Raw genomic sequence first — 24,570 nt, 5'->3', positions numbered from 1 at the left:
CTGGGTACTAAACTCTATCGTAAATGAGAAAACTCTGAGCTTGGATTCTACTCGTGGAACTTTCATCAACTCTAAGAAGAACTGTCATTAAGATTCAGAAAGCTGATTAAGTCAACCAAGCAGGTTTCAAATAGTTTTCAGAGAACACTGAGCACAGCAGCTGAACTTTTGTATCTGTCAAAAATTAGAAATCAATCTTTGTGCTGGGTATACAGCAGATAACTATAACTAAAAACAAAGGAGCTGACATAATTCAGCCAATCATTCACAGGTTTCTGTAAGGGCAAGAATACATTAGGAGTATACAAATTCAAAAACTATCAAAGTGTAATCATGCTAATTAAACTGATGAATGCGTTTTAAAGGGCATTGTATTAACAAAGACACAAGTTAACAACTTAGAAAAACACTTGCTAAAAGAACACCATAAAAAAGACACTTTTAAAAAAATAACATACAGGAAAAAGTGCAAAATCATGACATAGTGATCTGTTTTGCTTCTTTTTGGGCTTCCATGTCTAAGGTTCCAAGATTGATCTTTCTTCTTTGTTCATATTACTTAGGAAGCGCTTTTGAAGGGGCAAGTGTAAAAGCTTGAGTTGTGGTTGTAAGAGAAAGGGGCTTTGTGCTTGTAAGCAGATATGTGGATGCTAAGGGCTGTTATGTAGCTATTACTGCCCGTTATTTTTTTGCACTCTGTATGGACCTTTGGCCCACTTTACACATGTAAAACTGACTACAAATTATTTGGAAATTGTGTCTCATGTTCTGGGATAGTTGAGATCTTTTTTCCTTCTATATTGACTTTCTTCATTACTTTAAAACTTAGAATTAGTTATTAGTTCTAGTTACAACTTTATATCCTTTTGGGTATTGATTGCCATGTATCCTTATCTCCTAAGAGGGTTTGGGTTCAAGATACAGGATTTGACTGTATTTGATATCTGATGCATCTCCGTCCGTCAATGCCTAAGGGGATCAATGCTATTACATAATAACTGTCAGGACTAAGCATGGTGGCACAACAAAAAGTGAGATAGGAAAATAGGACACGGAGGCACAACACAAAAGCTAGGCAGGAACACAAATCAGGACCACTTTGAAAAAGGCAGACACGTGGCAAATGCAATTGTGGGTAGTTAGAGGAGATAGAATTAAAAAGGAAACCTTAGGCTAAGATGAGGGGGAGAATATTTTCTGAAAAAGGTTTTGAGCACCTTCGGTTGAGTTAGGGAGAGTGCCTGACCTCTCCAAAACCAAGAAATTCATAGAGCGATTTCAGTTTCTTGAATAGTTGGAAGTGTGAATATTATCGTTTTCTTGTTTGTGTATAAGAAAGAGAATTATTATTCTTGTGAACACAACTAACATTCAACATTTATTGCGACTCTTGAAGAAAATCCAAATAATAAGAATTCAAATTTAAATTAAATATAGAATTCTATATATAAGTAGCTTAGCATGAATGTTCCAACAAAAAATTTGGATGCATAAAATGTTGGGCGGGGTAAATGCAGTAAGTTCCAATTTAAATCCCTATCTAACATAACTCCAATCAAGGGCACACAAAAAAAGGGGGGAGGGGGGGGGGGGGGGGGGGGGGGGGGGGGGGGGTGGGGGTGTGGGGGTTGTGTTGTTGGGGAGAGTGAGTGGAAGGGAAAGAGGATATACAAGTAGTAGTTAAATACCAATCAATACCAGATTGCCATTTTGACAAAAGAATAAAGACAACAAATAACAAAGCAAAGATAAATTACAGACCTGCTCACATTTGCCCAACTTCTCCTTTTCTCCAGTGTAGCCCTAAACAGAACACAAAAGCCATTGTAAGTCAAAACTAAGAGAAGATAGACAACAATATTACAATAGTATCTTAAGGTAACTGATTTTAGGCATTATGCTTACTGGATGAAACATAAACAAACAAGTATATAATATAAAAATAATCTGATAATGACTCATTCTACCTTAAGTAGGTCCATCTCATCCTTTGTTGGACAAAACTTTATAAGGTTTTCAACCTGGTCAACATCTAATGCTGATTCTTCTAGATCAAGAACTGAACTCTGCAAATGCTCAAGAAGGTCACATAAAATAACAGATGAGAAAAATATTTTCTATTATATCATGCCTCTCTATATGAGGAAATTTACGAGAATAAGTTGTAAAGTAAAATGCACTGAGATTATGTTTTATATTGAGAAGATGACATGCTTGAAAGATTATAGCCACCAAACAACCATATTTACAAGACCTGGTTTTCCAATTTTTCTGAACCAGAGCAATTTGGTTTGCAAGGAACTTAAATTAATTGTCTAATCCATTTGGATCTATAATTACCCCTAAATAGAACAACTCTACTTGAAATAGCTAAAAAGGAAAGGGTGAAAAACATGTTTTTACCAGAAGGACATGAAGAAATAGATATTCCATGAAATTAAAGTAAGGAAACATTTTCCTATAAAATTTAAGTTGATAAGTAAAATGTCTAACGTATGACCAGATTGAAGATGTAGTGGAAATTTATTATAATATTTTCAGTGAACCACATTTTAACAGGTGATAAGCACTATGAATCATCTTACCATCAAGTCATTCAATGGCACTTTGACCTTTGAGAGCATGATTTCACAATTATTTGCTCGTCTAAGATCAATCTGCAATAAATGACAACATCATACAAGAAGAGGAAAATTAACCACAAATTCAAGTTCATTTAGAATCAAGTTTTCAGAGAACAGGATATAAAAGAGAAGCCAATAAAATAGCAATTCATGTCCTAGGATATAAGAGATGACTTCCTTTCCTTAATAGTTGCATGATCACCCAAATAATGAAATCTATAACATTATGATTTTTTTTTTTTAATTAGAAAAGTTAGGCAATCTAATTTTATGAAAAATCATTATTCTCGGGCTGAAATCGCTCAACACGATGTATAAAAGAGAATCCATACACCAAGATGCCTTGAACCTGATGTTCAAAAAAGTTTGCTTTAGATGATCTCTAAGAAAATATCCTGACAACAAATAGTTCAAGGCAAAAAGCTGAATATTAAAGCAAACAATTTTCGAAAAAAGGAACAAACATAATTATGCATCATATATAAGCTGAGGTTTAATAATATATTACCAGTTGCACTTTATCTGATTTAGGACCTTGTGCACTACGGGTACTTGGTTTTCCATGATTTGGATTTGCAACTGTAGCTGAGAAAAGATTCTCAAGTTCTGACATGTCAATCTCTGGAGCCCTATATCAAGAGGTAAGCAAATATTAATTCATAAGATTTTAGGTATACTAATAGTTTAGTTCATCAAATAAGAAAAGTTTTCTTCAACAAATAGAACACACTTGGAAGCTTCGCCAGACTTTATTGCTTCAGCCCATATACTTCCAGAAACAGCTCTTGTTAACTTCAACCAATGCAAAGGCTTCAATTTCTTTGTTTGTCGATTCCTTAAATCAACAGTACTTGACAATCGACCCTTTGAACTAGCAGGAGAAATTAGCGGTGGTGGAGGAACTGGAGTGTGGGAAGCAGCATGAGTATTTGATGCCCCCTTACCAAAAGGAACGGGTGGAGGAGGAGCAGAGGGGACTAGAGGAGAATTTGAGGACAAAATGGGAGCAGGTGGGGGTGGTGGAGAAACTAGATTTGAAACTATGGAATTAGCAGGCTGTCCAAAGCATGAAAGAGGAGGTGGGGGTGGGGGTAGAGGAGGTCCTACTCCAATGGCAGAGTTCTCCTTTAAAGGTGGCACATGAGGAGGAGGAGGAGGGGATGGGGTTCCAGCTTTAGTGTCTGAAATCTCTTTCAATGGTTGCATGTGAGGAGGTGGTGTGGGTGTAGGTGGGGGTGGGGGTGGGGGTGGGGGTGTGGGTGTGGGTGGAGAAGTTCCAACACCAATGTCTAAATTTTCCTTCAATGGTGTCACAGGAGGAGGTGATGGGGCTAGGGTTGGAGGTGTTACAATTCCAATGTCTGATTTCTCGTTCAAAGGTGGCATGGGAGGAGGAGGTGGGGGTGGAGCAGTTCCAGTTCTAATGTCAGATTTCTCCCTCACAAGTGGCATAGGAGGAGGGGGTGGGGGTGAAAGAGGTCTAGCTCCAATTTCTGATTTTTGCTTCAAAGCTGGTGTGGAAGGAGGTACAGCTGAGGTAGTCAATGATGAAGCAACTGCAAGGGCTAGAGGGGAAGAAGTAGAAATTAAAGTTTTTGGAGTTTTACTAGAGAGTGCAGTTTTAAAAGGTATTGTGAGGGGAAGAGGTGGGGATGAAGGTTTGGAAAGGGTTGATGAAGCACTCGTAACAAGTGAAGGGGAAGTAGTAGTAGACAATGAAGGTGGTGGTGGTGGTGGTCGAGGAAGAGCTTTCAAGGCACTAGAAGTTAAAGAAAGTTGAATTGGAATAGGAGGTGGAGGAGTTGGTGGTGAAGAAGCACTATTGACATCCACAGTTTGAGGTCTAAATGGGACAGCTGTTTCTTGAGCTGGTGTAGTTTCTGGGACACTAATAGATGTTATCATCTCATGAGTGATCTTTACTTCGTCATCATGCTTCAAAGGTTTACTTTTAGAAACCTGGGATTCATCGTGATTTCCTGACACCATTGTTGATGAATCTTGTAATAAAGATTCCGGTGTCTGTTGGGAGAAGACATCATATTGACTAGGTGGTTGAATGGAATTCCCAGAATCTTGGGGTTCTTCCTCCTTATTCTCAATTGTATCTGGAGATATTAGTGGTGAAGACACAGAATGAGACATTGGATCCAAGGATACTGAGCTCTCACTACTATCCTGCGCAATTGTGAGCTTCTTTTTATCTTGAAGTATAGGGCTATCTCCCAAAACTGTGCTTGAATTAGTGTCTGACTTTTCTTGGAGACTATTTGATGTAGTTAAGCGTTGGAGCACATTATATGCAAAATCTTTCGTGTGATCTAACCAATCTACATGGCTAAAGATTTCATGAACTTTGGAAAATGCTTCAACTGGAAGGCCCTCCTCTTCAAAGCAAGAAATATCAAGATTGACAACTGAAGCAGCATTATCCATGTCTGAGAAAAGAATCTTCATACAAAAAGTACAGTTACATTAGAACAAAAGCACCAGCCAATAGTCGTGCCAAACAATTGTGGCTAAGATATGTACCTCTACTCTGAATCCCTTTGGGAATGATTCTTTAGCATCCCATAATATGTCAACTTCATCAAGGTTTAACATCAATATATTTGATCTGATAAATGCTGTGTTAAAAACAACTCGGAACATCAATTGTTCTCGTTCCATGTCATCATTCAAGTTGATACACTCAAGCACAACATCACCTTGTATTGGACAATTAATGCCAAATTTAACCAGTTCACATTCTCCCTGCAACAAATATTAAGGGGTTCCCACAAATCATATATTCTAGTTTTGGGTCAAATAGTAGGAGCAATTTAAAAAAATAAATAATGATAATAATGACGAAAAAATAATAAAGAGATAAAAAAAAGTTTATCCTTAACCAATAAAATATATTATTGCAAAAAAAATCATAAAAAGTAAAATGTCCCAACAAATTTTAGAGACCAAACCTTGTGCACAACTGATCTTGATAAATCTAAGTACCTCTTAGGTCACCAGGCGGCAAGCATAAACAAAAGCAGGCTTAGGTAAACCATAACATGAAAATCAAGACCAGAACGGAAGAGATTTCCAAAACTAAACGAACCCACATGATAATCCTATTTCACAGTTGAATAGAAAAGGTAAGGCTGGATGCTTTCAGTGGCCATTTTAGGAGAATTGTTCCATCGATATAGCCTGTAGAAACATTTGCTTGATGGTAGGCAGTTTTGACTTCAATGAATAACTATGCCATATCAAGTATCCGCACCTTCTCGTACATTAATACTAATAACTTGGTCCTCGTTAAATTTAAAAACAAATCTGAAGGCTTATTATGTTGGAAAAAATGCACAAAAAGACGAGAACAAAAAGTTGAAAGAATAATAAATAAATGATTATGGATTTTTCAAAGGCTGGTATTTAAGATTTATGAGAAGTATACCCAGCAATAAAAAGCATATATGCGGTATGTTCCTATCCAAACATGAAAGTCTTTCCATCGGTATCAAGCATTGAAACTCCACCTCATTTATTCTAGTAATGCATACAAATCAAACTTTAAAGGACAATCATTACATGCGATCTTGCAAATTGTTCATGAGAAGTCCTATCTGAATAAGAATAACTAGAAATGACTATGGATTTATGCCCCTAAAAGACATCCTATAACTGGCTCAATGCATATATCTTTTGATTCTTTAGAATCCTCATATTTTAAACTCAGCTCCCTGAGGCAATTTAAACATTTGGTGCTTTGAGGGTCATTTAATGTCCAAATTCTAATTATTCATCTATATCTTTTCCTATCTATGCGTGTTTATAATGCTCTTTACACACATGACCTTAAACAAAGAATGAGTACTATGGGTGAAGACAAAATCTTCTTCATAGTCAAATGAGATGAGAACTGTTCAAGGAAACAAAACTTGAATTTATGAAAAAAAGGCGTATAGTGTTACCTGCTTATAAGCACGGGGAGTCTTGCTTCTTTTCATTGTTGCATATAAGACTTTGGTACTTCGATCATCAACAAGAAGAGGATCCTGTCCATATACTCGAAATACTGGACAGCAACCACCCTCTCCATCGAAATTGGGAATAAATCTGAGAATGACGCAATCCAGGGTGAGAGCTCTATCCAAAGGAGGCCATTCTGAGTCTATACTCCTCCATGAGATGTACTGCAGATACCTTAGTTGAGAAGGAATTGGATTCACTACTGAGAGCATACGCAAAAGCTCACGAGGAGCCTGTTTATAAATCATGTCTAAAGTCTTCTGTTCTCCACGGTATTGCTTCCTATATATCAAGAGTGCAGCCAACATGAAAGCCAAAACTGGCCAACCACCGCGCTCACAATGCATTATCAGCACATTTTGTTGCCCAAGCGAGAGCCAACTTTCGGTAGATCTCAGAAAATGGTGGATGACCTCCAGTGTGAGCAATGGACAACCCTCATAATGCTGAGGATAGTCCATTATGGTTATATCACACTCAGCAAAGACCTCGGCTATAGGACTTTTGGTCTTTACCTCACGGAAATTGAACATTAAGAACTGGGCATCTGGAAAGTGTTCTCGTAGTTGATCAACAATTCCTGCTACATACCCTTTGTAATTTTCTTCTTCCCAGGCATCATCAGTAAAGCAGCTGTTGAAAACTAAATTTGCACAAAATGATAACTCATTAATCACCGATGTATGTTTCATTTTCAAGTTTCAAATGAAAGAAATCATGTTGGCAATTACCTCTTAATTTAGTTTTTTTTAAAAGTACACAAAAGTTATTTTTATTCTTTCATTATAACATACTATTATACAATATTAAAGAAAATTAATTAGCAAGATATGTAAGTTGACTAGAAATTCAAGAAGGAATGAAATTGCTGGGAATATATTAGGTCTATAAGTATAAAAATTAAAGTTTATATTACATAAAACCAATTGACTTATGTTAAAGTTTAACTTACTACACTTATACACCACTCATTTATATTATTTTTATAAGACGTGAGATTTTAGTCTCTAGCACTCTTCCTCAAGTATAATCACTATAGGTTGCTAGGTTCGTTATTTGATTGGGTGCGTTGTCACTTGGTATTATCCTAGGTTGTTGACCCCGATTACTTTAGGCTGCTAAACCAATCCATTTGGTTTTTGGCTCTAATACTATATTGAAAAATATATTGGACCTATAAGTGTAGAGATTAAAACTTATATTATATAAAATCAATTAGCTTGTGTTAAGGTCTAATTTACCATACTTATACACCATTCATTTATATTATTTTATTAGATACGATACTTTAGTCTTAAAAAAAAAACAGATAAAAAGGATGACAAAAACTAATTTGACCGGCATCAAATAAAATCACAACTTCTACTGACAATGTAAATACTTTTTTCTCTCTCTTAAAACTGAAAGTTCATAAAATACATTCCCTTCAGTTTGCATGTACAAGGAACACAACATTTCAATCACCTTGTGATTTCCTTTTAGCAATAACCAACTGATATTCACTACTAAAAAGAAAAAACTAGCATTAGTGAGAGAAGAAATAATGATAAGGTAACATCTTGTTGTTATAAGTATTTTTTTATGATTTTAATAACTAACTGTTTATAATCTTGTTAAAACCAAATAAATTTATTAATTTAACAAGATAAAAATGCTTATTAAAAATATATTTTCTATCATTAAAAAATTTTAATAATGAAAAAAATTCTTTCATTGAACATCCTTATAGTAGTATTAATAGAAGAAATTTTCTCCTTGTTAATACTTTTTTATTTTTGTAGTGATTGACTAACATGTCTTTTAAGTCCTGCAAGTTTTAATTGTATTAATCTAATCACTTAAAATCTCATTCTAGGTGTATCAATATCACAGCAATACATGCTGAAATTCGACAAAGTTACATTTCCATGCATTCACTAACTTTGGTCACTCTCAGTATCTTGTTGCATGATCAGAAAACTGTTCTCTGTTCCAGCCACATTTTACACTTTTTTTTCAATTAACTATTCAAAATTCTGTTTCTTAAAATAGTCCCAAAAGAACATGCCTTTTTTCATGATTTCTACGAAATTAAATAGAATTCACAAATCCAATCACTTCAAGTAATTTCAACTAATTGGAGTTCTTTAATCTCCCTTCTCCACCAATTTCAAAAACCGAAATTCGAAAATCGAAATTAGAGTATGTTCAACCAATTTGCAAATAAAAGACAAAAAACCTTTTATCCATTACAAATCACCGCAAAGTCTTCATTTGCCAGCACAGAATACTCAACATCCAATTCAACAACTCTAACATCAGATTAATTTCTTTTTTATAAAACAATAATGCCAGTTCAAACAAAGCGTAATGCCATAAAATTAATATTGAATGATATTCAAATGAAAACCGAACACTGTTTCGTTAATTTCACAAAGTCAATAAAGCCGCATTCACCAAACGCAGCACAAATAATCAAATAAAAATTCAAAAAAAAAAAAAATGAAGAAAAAGAACAAACCGTAAATTCGCTCGGAGATCTCTAGCAGTCCATCAGGTGGTTTCCGATAGAAGAGCCGTCGAAGCAACGCCATTTCACGGCTTGTAACTTCTCAAAGCTTCATAAATTGTTCAAACAAGGCACCTGGCGAGGAAGCGCTTTTAGTTTCGAGACGCTGAAGCAGAAGCAAATTTAGAAAGAGGAAAAAAATGAAATTCTGGTGAGTTTGTTGAGTAAGGGCGTGTTTGTTGGTTGTGAAAGAAACAGATTATTTTTTTGAAAGCTGCTCTGATTCATCAGAAATCTGTTGAAGGAGCTGAGAGAAATTATTAGCTGCTAGTGTACCGACTTTCAGTGGCGATGTTGCTGACGTGGATACCTTAGTGGATGACACGTAGTGCTGAACTTGATTCAGGTTAGTTAAAGTTGAGGAAATATAGACCACCTCTCTAATCTTTTCGAAAGGGGAAGATACCCATTCCCACCCAAGGTTATATGTACTATTTCTTCCTCCAGCCAAGTTTGAAAAACCTAAAATTCCACCTATAAACCATTATCGTTAGTACAATCTGTTAGTATAAAGGGCATTTAAGTAAATTTAGTTGTCGTGATTTAAGCGTTATTTGCGTTGAAAATATTCATTTACCGCAAAATAATAAATGCTGTCGGGTGAAAATTGGGAAGATCTAAAACATATATTTTTATTATACTTTTTATGGGGAAATTAATAAAAATAGGTTTGAAATTACGTGCATAAATTTTTTCAGCAAAATTTTAATAATTTTATCTTTTTAAGTAAATTATAATTTTTATTTTAACAACACCTTTCACCTTATCTCTTCATATTCGATGTAGGTTTTTATTAGAAAATCTTCTTTTTGAATATACAGATTAATTTTAGATTAATTTTTATGTAATTATTGATATTTACAGATCGAAAACAGATTAATAATTTCTGATGTAAAAATTGATATTTACGTATCTTTACGAAATAATGAATATAACTATACAGAGTACGTGTGAAAGAGAAAAGGTAAACACGAATGTGAAAGGATGCATGTTTTTTTGAAAGAGTGCGAAAATTTGCCAAAGAATGCATGTTTTTCAAAAGGATGCAAAAGGGTATGTGCGGATGTGAAATGGTGTGAAAGGGTATGCACAGGTGAGAAGGGTGCATAAAAATACAAATAGATATATAAAAATACATATAAGTGCGTATAATATATATGATTACATGATATAATATATTATATATATAAAAATATATTATAGTATATATATATATATATATATATATATATATATATATATATATATATATATATATAAAGAGGGGCATATAAGAATGCAAAAGGGTGCGTGTGCACCCGTATACATTCTCATGCACCCGCTCACATTCACACTCATCCGTATGTATTTTTATGCATTTTTTCACACCCACATGTATCCTTTCACATCTGCACATGCCCATATACACTCTATGTAATTATATTCATCATTTTGTTATAATTTATAAATACCAATTTTTACATAAAAAATTAATCTGTTTTCAATCCATAAATATTAATAATTACACAAAAATTAATCTGTGTACTCATTCATAGTTTGCCAAAAAAAAGTCTATACGGAAAATTTCGTGTCTACTTTAATTAATTTCTCATTTTTCTGCATCTTTATCAGTCCTTCCAGCTTTCACTCCCCATTTCTCAACCACCACTCACTCACTTTCTCTCGCTCCATTGAACCTTGCCCATCCATCACCACCCTTTTTTTCATCTTCTTCAATGCCCAGATTTTTTTCCTTCACTCTAAAAACAACCTAGCCAGAAACTTTCATTTTCATTTTCGTCTTCGTTTTATTTTCCATCATGAAGAGGGAACACAACCAGCTTGACCCATCTACCAATTCGGCTCCGGACTCAGAGAAAGCGAAGATGTAGGAGGATGACGTGGAGGCGGCGGCTGCGGATGGAGGGATGGATGAGTTGTTGGCGGTTTTGGTTACAACGTTAAGACTTCAGACATGGCGGAAGTTGCTCAGAGACTTGAACAACTTGAAGGATTTGTGCAGTGGTGTTCACGTTTTAATGGCGCACGCTTAAGCCGTTCAGCGAAACAACCTTGCCATCGCTGAAGCCTTCGTCAAGAATATTCGGTTGCTTTATTCTGGTTTGAAGTTTTTGGAATTTGGTTTACTTGAATGGTGGGGTTTACTGGGAGTATAGTTTTGGATTTCTGGAATTCATATACTGGATTTTTGGAATTTTGTTTTAGCACGAATGGTTGGAATTTGAGGATTTCTGGATTTCTGTCCACTGGAATGAATTTCTGTATTAACCATAGCATTAAGTCTGCATAATTTTATGTTGGCCTGCTTGAGATTTTACTGGAATTCATTTCATCTCCAGGTCTGGTTCTGCAATTTGATAGATTTCCAGATCTGAAGGAATTCTGAGATTTCACGTTGGAATTTGTTTGATTAACAGATTTGATTCTGTCCAACTTTTGTTATATAGTATTATATGAATCCATCAAACAGGTTACATAGCTGCAAAATTAACAGATTCATCAAAACTGGAATCCATCAAAATTAGTAGATTCATCAAGCCTAAAATTCAATTCAGTTAGATGAACAGATCACATTAATGTCTTATGATTTGAGCAGTTATTTGGTATAATATGGAGTAAATTGATAATTTAAATTTAATTACATATTTAACACATAATTTATAATTTAGATTGAAGGGTATTGTTGTCAATATACTTGAAAAGGGTATAACCGTCATTTCAGTCTTAGATTGACGGAAGTTATTAACAGAATTGCATGATGGGTGGGACTTTAGGTTTTTCAAACTTAACAGGTGAGAAATATTACGTCAAAGCTTGGGTGGGAAATGTTTTTTGGCCTTCTCAAAATAATTACCTAGACCGTAGCTATTGTTTTTTTTTTCAAAATTATCCCATAATTATTCAAAAATTATTTGTAGTCCTCACTACCCCAACAGTCACTCTATTAATATTCCGGTAAGGGCAATATTATTTGTATTCAATTTTGAGTATTTAATTGAGATCTAAATAATCTATTATTCTATAATTAGATGTTACTTCATTTTTAATTTAAAATTACTTAATTATATGATGATATGTTTTGAGAACTCAAAATTAGATACACATAGTTTATTGTTTTGTTATTTTATAAGGTTTGATTCAATTTAAGCTATATGAACTTAAATTTAAATTCAGATTGAATGAATTGAATTTGAAGTAAGAATTATATTCATTTTTGTAAATAAATCGAGATTTGAATATCAAATTCAAATCAAATTTAAAATTAAATTGTTTTTAGTCAATTTTGAACATTAGTTTGAACACCGAAAAATTGTGGATTCAAATGTAGATATGTACTTATAATGTTCATAAGGAATCATACTTTGTCCACTTTCGCCTATGTAATGAAGGCTTGATTTTTCTTTGCCTCACTTTTCCCTTCTATGGGATATAGAAGACATCAGGGCCATTTGTACTGATCAAGTCCAACCTCTAGCAATATAAAAGACAACCACCCATTGAAGAACATATTAACGCATGTCCAATTAGTAGTAGGGCAACATGACTAGGTAGCTATTGATTTGCCAAAAAAAAAAACATAAAAATACGATTAGGTAGCAGTCGAAGCGCTTTAATGAATAACTACTCAATTTAAACATAAAGGACACTATGTGTTGACAACTCTCTACCTCATCCGTGAGCCATCTATTCTCCTTGCACAACTTATTCCACCTGCCAATTTTTCGATAAGACCCGTACAAATAAGTTGATGCCTAATTCTTATCATTCTTTTCCTCAAACCATTTTAAAAATGTGACCATGTCATATAGTTCGTCTCTCTTTATTGATGGTTGATTGACTTCCATGGCCACCTCTACCTCAAAGGGTTGATATATGAACTGAGGAGTGACGAACCCTTCTTAACCATCCTTCCCTGGGATGAAGGTGTCGCAAGTTATGTTTTTGTTTGTTCCAAGAGTTATTTGCTCTAATCTAGAGTCATATTTATGTTAATTTGATGCATGCAAAAAATCATACTCTTAACTCTAGAGCCGAATGCAAGTGGCTAAAAATCAACTTCTTGGCTAGCATATTTAAACATTTATATAATAACATTGTTTAACATCTAAACACTTAAACATAGTTGCTTTCTATCGAGCAACAATTTGTGAGGTCATCTCTTCTCTAATAATTTGTGTAAGTCATAATATTGCATTCAAGCAAAAATAATTAAATATCAAACTATTATTCATTTAAATCATAATTACATTCAATGAGAAACAATTCAATATTGAATTATTATACCTATAATGTAAGTTATTATCACATTTATAGAGAAACAATTAATGTAAGTTAATTATGCCCATAATGTAAGTCATAATAATTGCATTCAAAGAGAAACAATTAAACATTAAACTATTGTGCACATAAATCTTAAACTTCATATTTTTTTATATAAACTGAAAATAGAAAAACATACATTGATCCATCGTATTTTGAAATACACTGAACATAAAGAGAATTCATGAAGAATTTAGAGGATGTTCTTTTACTTGAACATTTAACTTAATAATGAATAAAGAGAACTTAAATTTTTTATTTTATTTGTAAGTTGCTACTATTAGTATGTTGTGTGTAGTAGTGTGTCATTTTGTAAGTGCAGGGATTAGAGAGAGGATTAACTCCTATTTATAGAGTTAATTGTAATTTTTTATAAAAAGTCACATCTTTTCATTATAAACAATCACTTTTTTTTTTTTAATAATAAAGAATCATTTCTTTTTATTATAAAGGGTATATCTTTTCATCATAAAAAAGTTACATATTTATTTTAGCTAATAAAATTTTGGTATTCAAAATCTTAGTAAACATTAATTATTTTATCAAATAAGTACTAAAAAACTTCAAAATTTTCACAAGATAAAACCACATGTGTTGCCATGATGGAGTCACATACAAATTTTCTAGTGAATGCTATAAGCATAACCATATAGGTCACTACAAAACTTATATAGAAATGTCCATATCAACAAAATCACTATTATCTCCCTTATTAATAGACGAAGCTTTTGGGGCCAATGATGATGATTCCAATGGGCTACAACTTCTATTCAATAGCAACGCAAAAATAAATCCATAAAAATAAAAACATGTCTTTTAATTATTTGATGCAAGCTTAGGAGAGGGTTATTGATGAATTTCTAATTATGTGAAATCATGTTATTATTAAAATTATAGAAGTTATTGAAACTTATTTGATTGAAAAAAATTGAAATAAAGTTGATGGGAGGAAGACAAGGTTGAAGTAGCAAGTGGTTTTGGAGCTTCGAATAAATGTGAATCCACCAGTCTTCTTATTTTCTATTCTATCATTTTAATCTTCACTAAATCTAGAATTATTACCCTCACATTTGAACTTAGAGGTTGTTTGGTTGAGCGTATACAAAGATTACTCCAGTACATTATATTGTTTGATTTGTTAAGTAATAAAAGATTTCAGTAATTTTTAATAATTAATAGTGATTTGACAGTTAATATATAAGAAGTTATTTGTTTATCATCTCTACCTTAAATATTAAAAAAATTACTAAAGTAATCTTGATTTTGTTATAATTTTATCTTTATTAATTAATTTATTAAGATAAAAGCACCATCGATTTTAATTAATATAACAAATAACATGAAAAATAGTTTAAAATAATTATACTCAATGATATTTTAGTAAAATAATATCTTAGTATTTTTTTATTACATCCAATCAAACAACTTATTTTTATTAAATATAGTAATAATTCATATTCGACAATCTTTTAGATAATCTATCTTTATGATAATATTTTATTTTTCGTAATAAAAGAAAACCAGAACCAAATGCACCCTTAATTTCTTAATTTCCGCTCTTATAAGCATTACTACACTATGAAATTTATATAGAAATGTACATACCAACAAAATCACTATCATCTCCCTTATTATCTGATGAAGCTTTTGGTGCCAATTATGGTGATTCCAACGCGCTGCAACTTCTATTTAATGACAATCCACAAAGAAGCTTATTTCCCTGGTAACTACTCTCTTTAAAAGTTGCAAATTATAAAATCCTTTTAGGTTGCATATTTATTTATTCTATTTTGCAATAACACATTGTGAATAATTGAGGAGACATTAACCCGACTAAGAAATTAGTGGTTTTCTTCAAGGTCAGAAAATTATAATTTCTTTTGTAAATGACCTGTTCTGCCATAAGTTTTATCCAAGTAGCTTGCTAGACATAGAAAAATTAGGTCATGTTCATATCACTGTAGGAAATAGTTGATTTCTCTCCAAGTCAATAGTTACTAGAATTGGACCTTACATAAATTCTTAAGTAGCTAGCTTGACTTGGAAAATTAGGTTATGTTCCGTTTTGGGAATGTGTTCAAATTGTTGAAGTAGACAACTAGATATAATCATCGTTGACCATATACTTCTATTTCTTGACAGTTCGGTATTTTTATATCTTAAATGATAATGCTATAAGAACTAAAAATCTAAAATTTGCTATTCATGAATCTGTTTGTATAGATTTAATAAACTTTTGAATTTTGTATAGGTTTTTGGACTGCATTTGAATGGTCCAATAAATTTATTTTATCACTTGACTTTACAATGATGTATTCAAATATGAAAAGTTGACATAAATACATATAACATTACAATACAATTTAACGATAAAATAATATGAGATGATCAATAATAAAGTAGTAGCAAGAGAGCATCCATATCTTCACAAGATAAAACCATGTCTGTCGCCAATATGGATTCACATACAAAATTCCAGCAAATGCTATAAGCATAACTACGTAGGTCACCACGAAACTTATATAGAAAATGCTCATATCAACAAAATCACTATCATCTCCCTTATTAATTGATGAAGCTTTTGGTGTCAATGATGGTGATTCCAATGGGTTGCAACTTTTATTCAATGGTAATCCACAAAGAAATTTATTTCCTTCATAGCTACTCTCTTCAAAGGTTGCAAATTGTCCAATCCTTTCTAGTGTTTTGCCTAATAAATTATTGTATGCCACACTAAATACAAACAGAGTGTTTATCTCTACTAATTCGAAAGGGAAATTCCCATTCAAATTGTTGTAAGAAAGATCTAAACTCTCAATCTGTTTGAGGTTTGATAATGTTTTTGGGATTGATCCTGTCAAATTATTATGAGAAAAATTAAGAGTATAAATCCTTGAAAGGTTTCCAATTTGACGAGAAATTTCACCGAATAATTTATTACATGAAAGATCAATTCCAGACATAAATGTGAGCATTTTTGCTTTGTAATTGTAGGATTTATTTTTTGTAGTGAACTGTATCGACTCTTCAGTTCCCATTATCATATCTACAAACATAAGATTCAATTCATAAATTAAACTTTCATCATTCTCATTTTCTTCATAGAGGGCAACAAAATTTAGGCAAGAAGGGATTTACCAAAGAGATTGTTTTGAGAAAAATCTAGCAAGCGTATTTCTCTCAAATTGCATAACTGAGTAGGTAATTTACCTTTAAGATTGTTATTACTTAAGATCAAGTAACGTAAGGACAAAAGTTTCCCAATCCAACTTGGAATGTTCCCTTCAATGTAGTTATAACTTAGATCTATAAGACCTCCAAGGAAGAACTATTAATGTAGAGAGCATCTTTTAATTGTCCCCTTAATCTATTTCTTGACAAATGAACTTGTCTAATATTAGAACGGTTAAGACAAGGCGGTAAACTTCCAGATATATTGTTCTTTGAAAGATCCAAAATTTTTATGTTTTGACACTGACAAAGTTCCTTTGGAAGTGAACCTTCAAGTTGATTATTATACATCACTATATCAACTAAATATGATAGATTTCCAAACCATCTTGGGATCTTACCTGAGAGATTGTTATCATTAAGATACAACATTTCTAAAAAAAGCCATTTAACAAACTTTTTGGAATCTTTTTGCCATTTTGACAAAAGAATAAAGACAACAAGAAACAAAGTAAAGATAAATTGATAGACCTGCTCACATTTTCCCAACTTTTCCTTTTCTCCAATGTAGCCGTAAACAAAACACAAACCCATTGTTAAGTCAAAACTAAAAGAAGATAGACAACAATATTACAATAATATCGTGAGGTAACTAGTTTTAGGCATTAAGTTTACTAGATGAAATATAAACAAACAACAAGTATATAATATAAAAATAACCTGATAACAACTCATTCTACCTTAAGTAGGTCCATATCATCATTTGTTGGACAAAACTTTATAAGGTTTTCAACCTGGTCAACATCTAATGCTGATTCTTCTAGATCAAAAATTGAACTCTATAAATGTTGAAGAAGGTCACATAAATTAATAGATGAAAAAATATTTTCTATTATATCATGTCTCAATATGAGAAAATTTACGAGAATAAGTTGTAAAGTAAAATGCACTGAGATTATGTTTTATATTGAGAAGATGACATGCTAGAATGATTTTTTTTTATTTCCTTTGTCTTTTGTGGGTCAAGGATGATGACACAGGGATATGTGGTTAAGATTATAACCATCAGACAACCATATCAACTAGAACTTGGTTTCCAATTTTTCTAAACCAAAGCAATTTGGTTTGCAGGGAACTTAATTTAACCATCCAATCCATCTGGATCTAGCATTACCCCTAAATAGAATAACACTATTTGAAATAGCTAAAAAGCAAAGGATGAAAAACATGTTTTTACTAGAAGGACTTAAAGAAATAGATATTCCATAATTAAAGTAAGGAAACATTTACCTAAAATGCTTAAGTTGATAAGTAAAATGTCTAACAGAAGTATGTAAGCTTTGACATGCCTCTTCCTGTGTGCCACACTTGGTTAACTTGGCTCAAATACAATGCAAATAACAGCTTTGGTTAAACTTATAGGTAAAAGCCCAATGGTAGTGTTTAAACTCTGACAAGATATTCATGCACAAGTATAGCCTATTGAAAACATGGTTGTTCATAGTTAAGTGTCATGGTCTTAGAATAAGACTGGTTAAATTGGGCTATGACTATATTGAAGTTGCAGTGTAGTGGAAATTTATTACAATATTTTCAATGAACCACATGGTAACAGGTGATAAGCACTATGAATGATCTTACCATCAAGTCATTCAATGGCACTCTGACTTTTGAGAGCATGATTTCACAATTATTTGCTCGCCGAAGATCAACTACAAGAAATGACAACATTATGCAAGAAGAGGAAAATTAACCACAAATTCAAGTTCATTTAGAATCAAGTTTTTAGAGAACAACATATAAAAGAGAAGCCAATAAAATAGCAATTCTTGTCCTAGGATATAAGAGATGACTTGCTTTCCTTAGTAGTTGCATGATCACCCAAATAATGAAATCTATAATATTATGACTTTTTTTGTAATTAGAAAATTTTGGCAACCTAATTTTATGAAAAATCAATTTTCTTAAGCTGAAACTGCTCAACATAATGTATAAAAGAGAATCCATACACTAAGATGCCTTGAACATGATGTTCAAAAAAGTTTGCTTTAGATGATCTCTAGGAAAATATCCTGACAACAAATATTTCAAGGCAAAAAGTTGAATATTAAAGCAGACAATTTCCAAAAAAAGAAACAAACTTAATTATGCATCATATATAAGTTGAGGTTTAAAAATAATTACTAGTTGCACTTTATCTGATTTAGGACCTTGTGCACTATAGGTACTTGGTTTCCCATGATTTGAATTTGCAACTGCAGCTGAGAAAAGATTCTCGAGTTCTGACATGTCAATCTTTGGAGCCTTAGATCAAGAGGTAAGCAAATGTTAATTCATAAGATTTTAGGTATAGTAATAGTTTAGTTCATCAAATAAGAAAAGTTTTCTTTAGCAAATAGCACACACTTGGAAGTTTCAGCAGACTTTATTGCTTCAGCCCATATACTTCCAAAAACAACTCATGTTAACTTCAACCAGTGCAAAAGTTTCAATCTCTTCATTTGTTGTGCGTGACAATCGACCCTTTGAACTAGCAAGAGAAATTGAAGGTGGTGGAGAAACTGAAGTGTAGGATGTAAGATGAGCCTTTGATGCCCCCTTACCAAAAGGAATGGGTGGAGGAACAGGAGCAGAAGGGACTGGAGGAGAATTTGAGGACAAAATAGGAGCAGATGGGGGTGGTCGAGGAACTGGATTTGAAACTGTGGAATTAGCAGGCTGTCTGGAGCATTAAAGAGGAGGTGGGGGTTGGGGTGGAGGATGTCCAACTCTAATGGCAGAGTTCTCCTTTAAAGGCAGTACAAGAAGAGGAGGAGGAGGGGGGTTCCAACTTCAGTGTTTGATTTATCCTTCATTGGTAGCATAGAAGGAGGTGGTGTGGGTAAGGGTGAGGGTAGAGCAGTTCTAGCACCAATGTTTAAATTTTCCTTCAATGGCAGCATAGGAGGAGTTGATGGGGCTGGGGTTGGAGGTGTTACTATTCTAATGTTTGATTTTTCATTCAAAGGTGGCATGGGAGGAAGAGGTAAGGGTGAAGCAGTTCCAATTCCGATGTCAAATTTCTCCCTCACAAGTGGCACAAGAGAGGGGGTGGGGGTGAAGGAGGTCAAGTTCCAATTTATGATTTCTCCTTTAAAGCTACGGTGGGAGGAGGTGTAGATGAGGTAGTCAATGATGAAGCAACTGCAGGGGCTAGAGGGGAAGAAGTAGAAATTAAAGTTTTTGGAGTTCTACTAGAGAATATAGTTTTTAGAGGTGTGTTAGAGGAGGAGGAGGTGGTGGGGATGAAGGTTTTTGAAGGATTGATTAAACACTCACAACAGGTGAAGGGGAAGTAGTAGTATACAATGAAAGTGGCTGTGGTGGTGATAGAGGAAAAGCTTGGCACTAGAAGTTGAAGAAGGTTGAATTGGAATAAGAGGTGGAGGAGTTTGTGGTGAAGAAACACTGTTGACATCCACAGTTTGAGGTTTAAATGGGACAATCAGCTCTTGAGCTGGTGTTGTGCCTAGGACACTAACAGATGTTATCATCTCATGAGTGACCTTTACTTCATCATCATGCTTCAAAGGTTTACTTTTAGAAACCTGGGATCCATCATGATGTCTTAACACCATTGTTGATGAATCTTGCAAAAAAGATTCTGGTGTCTATTGGAAGAAATCATATTGACCAGGTGGTTGAATGGAATTCCCAAAATCTTGGGGTTCTTCCTCTTTATTCTCATTTGTAAATTGAAGATATTAGTAGTGAGGACACAAAATGGGACATTGAATCCAAGAATACTGAGCTCTCAGTGTTATACTCTGCAATTGTGTGCTTCTTTTAATCTTCAAGTACAGAGCTATCTCCCAAAACTGTGCTTGAATCAGTTTCTGACTTTTCTTGGAGACTATTTGATGCAGTTAAGCGCTGAAGCACATTCTATGCAAAATCTTTCGTGTGATCTAACCAATCTACATGGCTAAAGATTTCATGAACTCTAGAAAATGCTTCAACTGGAAGGCCCTTCTCTTCAAAGCAAGAAATATCTAGATTGACAATTGAAGCAGCATCATCCATGTCTAAGAAAAGAATCTTCATAAAAAAAGTACACTTACAATAGAACAAAAGCACCAATCAATAGTTATGCCAAACAAATGTGGCTAAGATATGAACCTCTGCTCTGAATCCCTTTAGGAATAATTCTTTAGCATCCCACAATATTCATGATTGGGTCAAATATTAGGAGCAATTTAAATAATAATAATAATAATAATAATAATAATGATGATGAGGATGATGAAAATATAATATAGAGAGAGAAAAAAAAGTTTGTCCTTAACCAAAAAAATATATTATTGCAAAAAAAATCATAAAAAGTAAAATGTCCCAGCAAATTTTAGAGACCTAACCTTTGCACAACTGGTCTTGATAAACCTATCTAGTACCTCTTAGGTCACCAAGCAGCACGCATAAACAAAAGCAGGCTTAGGTAAACCATCAACATGAAATCAAGACTAATACAGAAGAGATTTCCAAAACTAAACTAACCCACAAGACAATCCTATTTCACAGTCGAACAGAAAAGGTAAGGCTGGATCCTTTCAGTGGCCATTTTAGGAGAATAGTTCCATCAATATAGCCTGTAGAAACATTTGCTTGATGGTAGACAGTTTTGACTTCAATGAATAAGTATGCCATATCAAGTACCCACACCTTCTCTTACATTAATACTAACAACTTGGTCCTCGTTAAATTTAACAACAAATCTGAAGTATTATTTTGTTGGAGAAAATGTACAAAAAGACAAGAATAAAAAGTTGAAAGAAAAATAAATAAATGATTATGGATTTTTTTAAGGCAGGTATGTAAGATTTATGAGGAGTATACCCAATAACAAAAAGCATACGGGGTATGTGTTAGGGCTCGAGTATACATGAAGAAGAAAAGAAGAGGCAGGAAGGCAAAACTGAAGATACAAGCTGAGGAACTAACAGACAGTAACGTTAATAATGGCACTGGAGAGCTCAATGTGGGAGCAAAAGGCTGTAATTCTAAATCTGATGCTAGCAGTGCCGATGATAACTCTGGTGGGCAGTCCACAGGAGCTCCAGATGGCAGCATTCCAGTAGCAGTTAAAGCAGCAGACATGCAGCAAAAGTATGGGGATGTGCTGGGAAAAGAAGGCGCTCTGGAGATGTTAGAAGCTGAGCTGGCACGCGAGGATTGGTGGAGCTACAGCAAGGAGTCAAATATTAAGGACCTGGTGAGAGAGGAAGGGGGTTAAGGAAAAAGAGAGGAAAGAATAGGGGAGAGAACCAGCCTCTCGAAAGCTGGAGTGTATTTGGTCTGTTGCCCGATTACTTGCTTTCATTAAATCTTTTGTGTTGTTTTGCTTTGTTTGCCATTGAGTTATGTTATTGTAAGAGTGTTAACTGAAATCTGAACCTCATAGTTGGCATTTATCTGTAATGTGATACAATGGGAATGCAGTACTTGTTTGATTACGTGCGTAACAAATTCATTGCGATAGAAATAATCTTTACTTTCATGCCTCTGTTTCTCATTACACTATTACATTGAGGAAGAAATCAACAGAACTCTCAGGACACTTGCCTAACTTACAAGAAACCAGGCCTGCAAGGCCACCTCAGAGGGAGAAGTTCACTGGATCGCCCTGTTCGTTCCTCAGGTACCTAACAGTATGTTCCTATCTAGTAATGCATACATATCATTTATTCTAGTAATGCATACAAATCAAAATCTAAAGGACAAACATTGAAACATGAAAGTCTTTCCATCGGTATCAAACATTGAAACTCCACCTCATTTATTCTAGTAATGCATACAAATCAAACTCTAAAGGGCAATCATTACATGCACTCCTGCAAATTGTTCATGAGAAGTCCAATCTGAATAAGAATAACTAGAAATGACTATGCATTTATGCCCTTTAAAGACATCCTACAACTGGCTCAATGCTTATACGTTTAGATTCTTTAGAATCCTCATATTTTAAACTCACCTCCCTGAGGCAATTTAAACGTTCGGTGCTTTGAGGGTCATTTAATGTCCAGATTCTAATTATTCATCTATATCTTTTCCTATCCATGCGTGTTTATAATGCTCTTTACACACAGGACCTTAAACTAGGAATGAGTAATATTAGTCAAGACAAAATCGTTTTCATAGTCTAATGAGATGAGAACTCTTCAAGGAAACGAAACTTGAATTTATAAAAAGAAGGGTGTATAGAGTTACCTGCTTATAAGCCCAGGGAGTTTCGCTTCCTTTCATTGTTGCATATAAGACTTTGGTACTTCGATCATCAACATGAAAAGGATCCTGCCCATATATTTGAAATATTGGACTGCAACCACCCTCTCCATCAAAATTAGGAATAAATCTAAGAGTGACCCAATCCAAGGTGAGAGCTCTATCCAAAGGAGGCCATTCTGAGTTTATACTCCTCCATGAGATGTACTGCAAATACCACAGTTAAGAAGGAATTGGATTCACTGCTGAGAGCATATGCAAAAGCTCACGATTCTAAAGTCTTCGTTCTCCACAGTACTGCTTCCTATAAATCAAGAGTGCAGCCATCATGAAAGCCAAAACTGGCCAACTACCGTGCTCACAATGCATTATCAACACATTTTGCCGCACAAGTGAGAGCAAACTTTAGGTAGATCTCAGAAAATGGTGGATGATCTCCAGTGTGAGCAATGGCCAACCCTCATAATGCTGGGAGTAGTCCATTATGGTTATATCACAGTCAGCAAAGACCTCAGTGATAAGACTTTTGGTCTTTTCTTCACGGAAATTGAACATTAAGAACTGAGCATCTGGAAAGTGTTCTCATAGTTGATAAACTATTCCTGCTACATACCCTTTGTAATTTTCTTCTTCCTGGGCATTATCAGTAAAGCAGCTGTTGATAACTAAATTTGCACAAAATGATAACTCATTAATCACCAATGTACATTTCATTTTCAAGTTTCAAATGAAAGAAATCATGTTGGCAATTATCTCTTAATTTAGGTTTTTTTTTTTTTTAAGTACACATAAAAGTTATTATTATTCTTTCATTATAACAGACTATTATACAATATCAAAGAAGATTAATCAGCAAGATACGTAAGTAGACTAGAAATTCTTGAATGAATTAAGAAAAATCAGATAAAAAGGATGACAAAGCCTAATCTGACCAGCTCCAAATAAAATCACAACTTCTACTAACATTATAAATACATTTTTCTCTCTCTCAAAACTGAAATTTCATAAACTACATTCCCTTCATTTTGCATGTACAAGAACACAACATTTTGACCACCCATGTGATTTCTTTTTAACAATAACCAACTGATATTGACTATTATGTCTTTTAAGTTCTGGAAGTTTTAATTGTATTAATCTAATCGCTTGAAATCTCTTTCTAGGTGTATCAATATCACAGCAACACATACTGAAATTCGACAAAGTTACATTTCCATGCATTCAACAACTTTTGTCATTCTCAGTATCTTATTGTATGATCAGAAAACTGTTCTCTGTTCCAGCCACATTTTACACTTTTTTTTTTTTCAATTAACTATTCAAAATTCTGTTTCTTAAAATAATCCCAAAAGAACATGCTTTGTCTCTTTATTTCTACGAAATTAAATAGAATTCACAAATCCAATCACTTCAAGTAAATTCAACTAATTGGACTTCTTTAATCTCCCTTCTCCACTAATTTCAAAAACCGAAATTCAAAAATCGAAATTAGACTATGATCAACCAATTGCAAATAAAAGACCAAAAACTTTTTATCCATTACAAATCACCGCAAAGTCTTCATTTGCCAGCACATGATACTCAACATCCAATTCAACAACTCTAACATCAGATTAATTTCTTCTTTATAAAACAATA

At 33.7% G+C, this 24,570-nt stretch overlaps 1 protein-coding gene across 1 annotated transcript in view; it reads right to left on the bottom strand.

Moving 5' to 3' along the window:
* The window catches only part of LOC123200281 (formin-like protein 13), a 28,093-nt gene that overhangs the window by 2,893 nt on the left and 630 nt on the right, over window positions 1-24,570 (bottom strand). The window contains exons 2-9 of the mRNA XM_044615423.1: window positions 6,578-7,278; window positions 5,157-5,378; window positions 3,355-5,075; window positions 3,133-3,253; window positions 2,586-2,657; window positions 1,968-2,066; window positions 1,762-1,803; window positions 1-81 (exon numbers count right to left, since the gene is read on the bottom strand). Of these exons, the coding sequence (XP_044471358.1) occupies window positions 1-81; window positions 1,762-1,803; window positions 1,968-2,066; window positions 2,586-2,657; window positions 3,133-3,253; window positions 3,355-5,075; window positions 5,157-5,378; window positions 6,578-7,278 (3,059 nt within the window). The remainder of the gene's footprint in view (window positions 82-1,761; window positions 1,804-1,967; window positions 2,067-2,585; window positions 2,658-3,132; window positions 3,254-3,354; window positions 5,076-5,156; window positions 5,379-6,577; window positions 7,279-24,570) is intronic.

Source organism: Mangifera indica, chromosome 17 (assembly GCF_011075055.1).
Source record: "Mangifera indica cultivar Alphonso chromosome 17, CATAS_Mindica_2.1, whole genome shotgun sequence".
Lineage (NCBI taxonomy): Eukaryota > Viridiplantae > Streptophyta > Magnoliopsida > Sapindales > Anacardiaceae > Mangifera > Mangifera indica.
The sequence above is the reverse complement of the archived record's forward strand: the minus strand, read 5'-3'. Positions and strand labels throughout refer to the sequence as shown.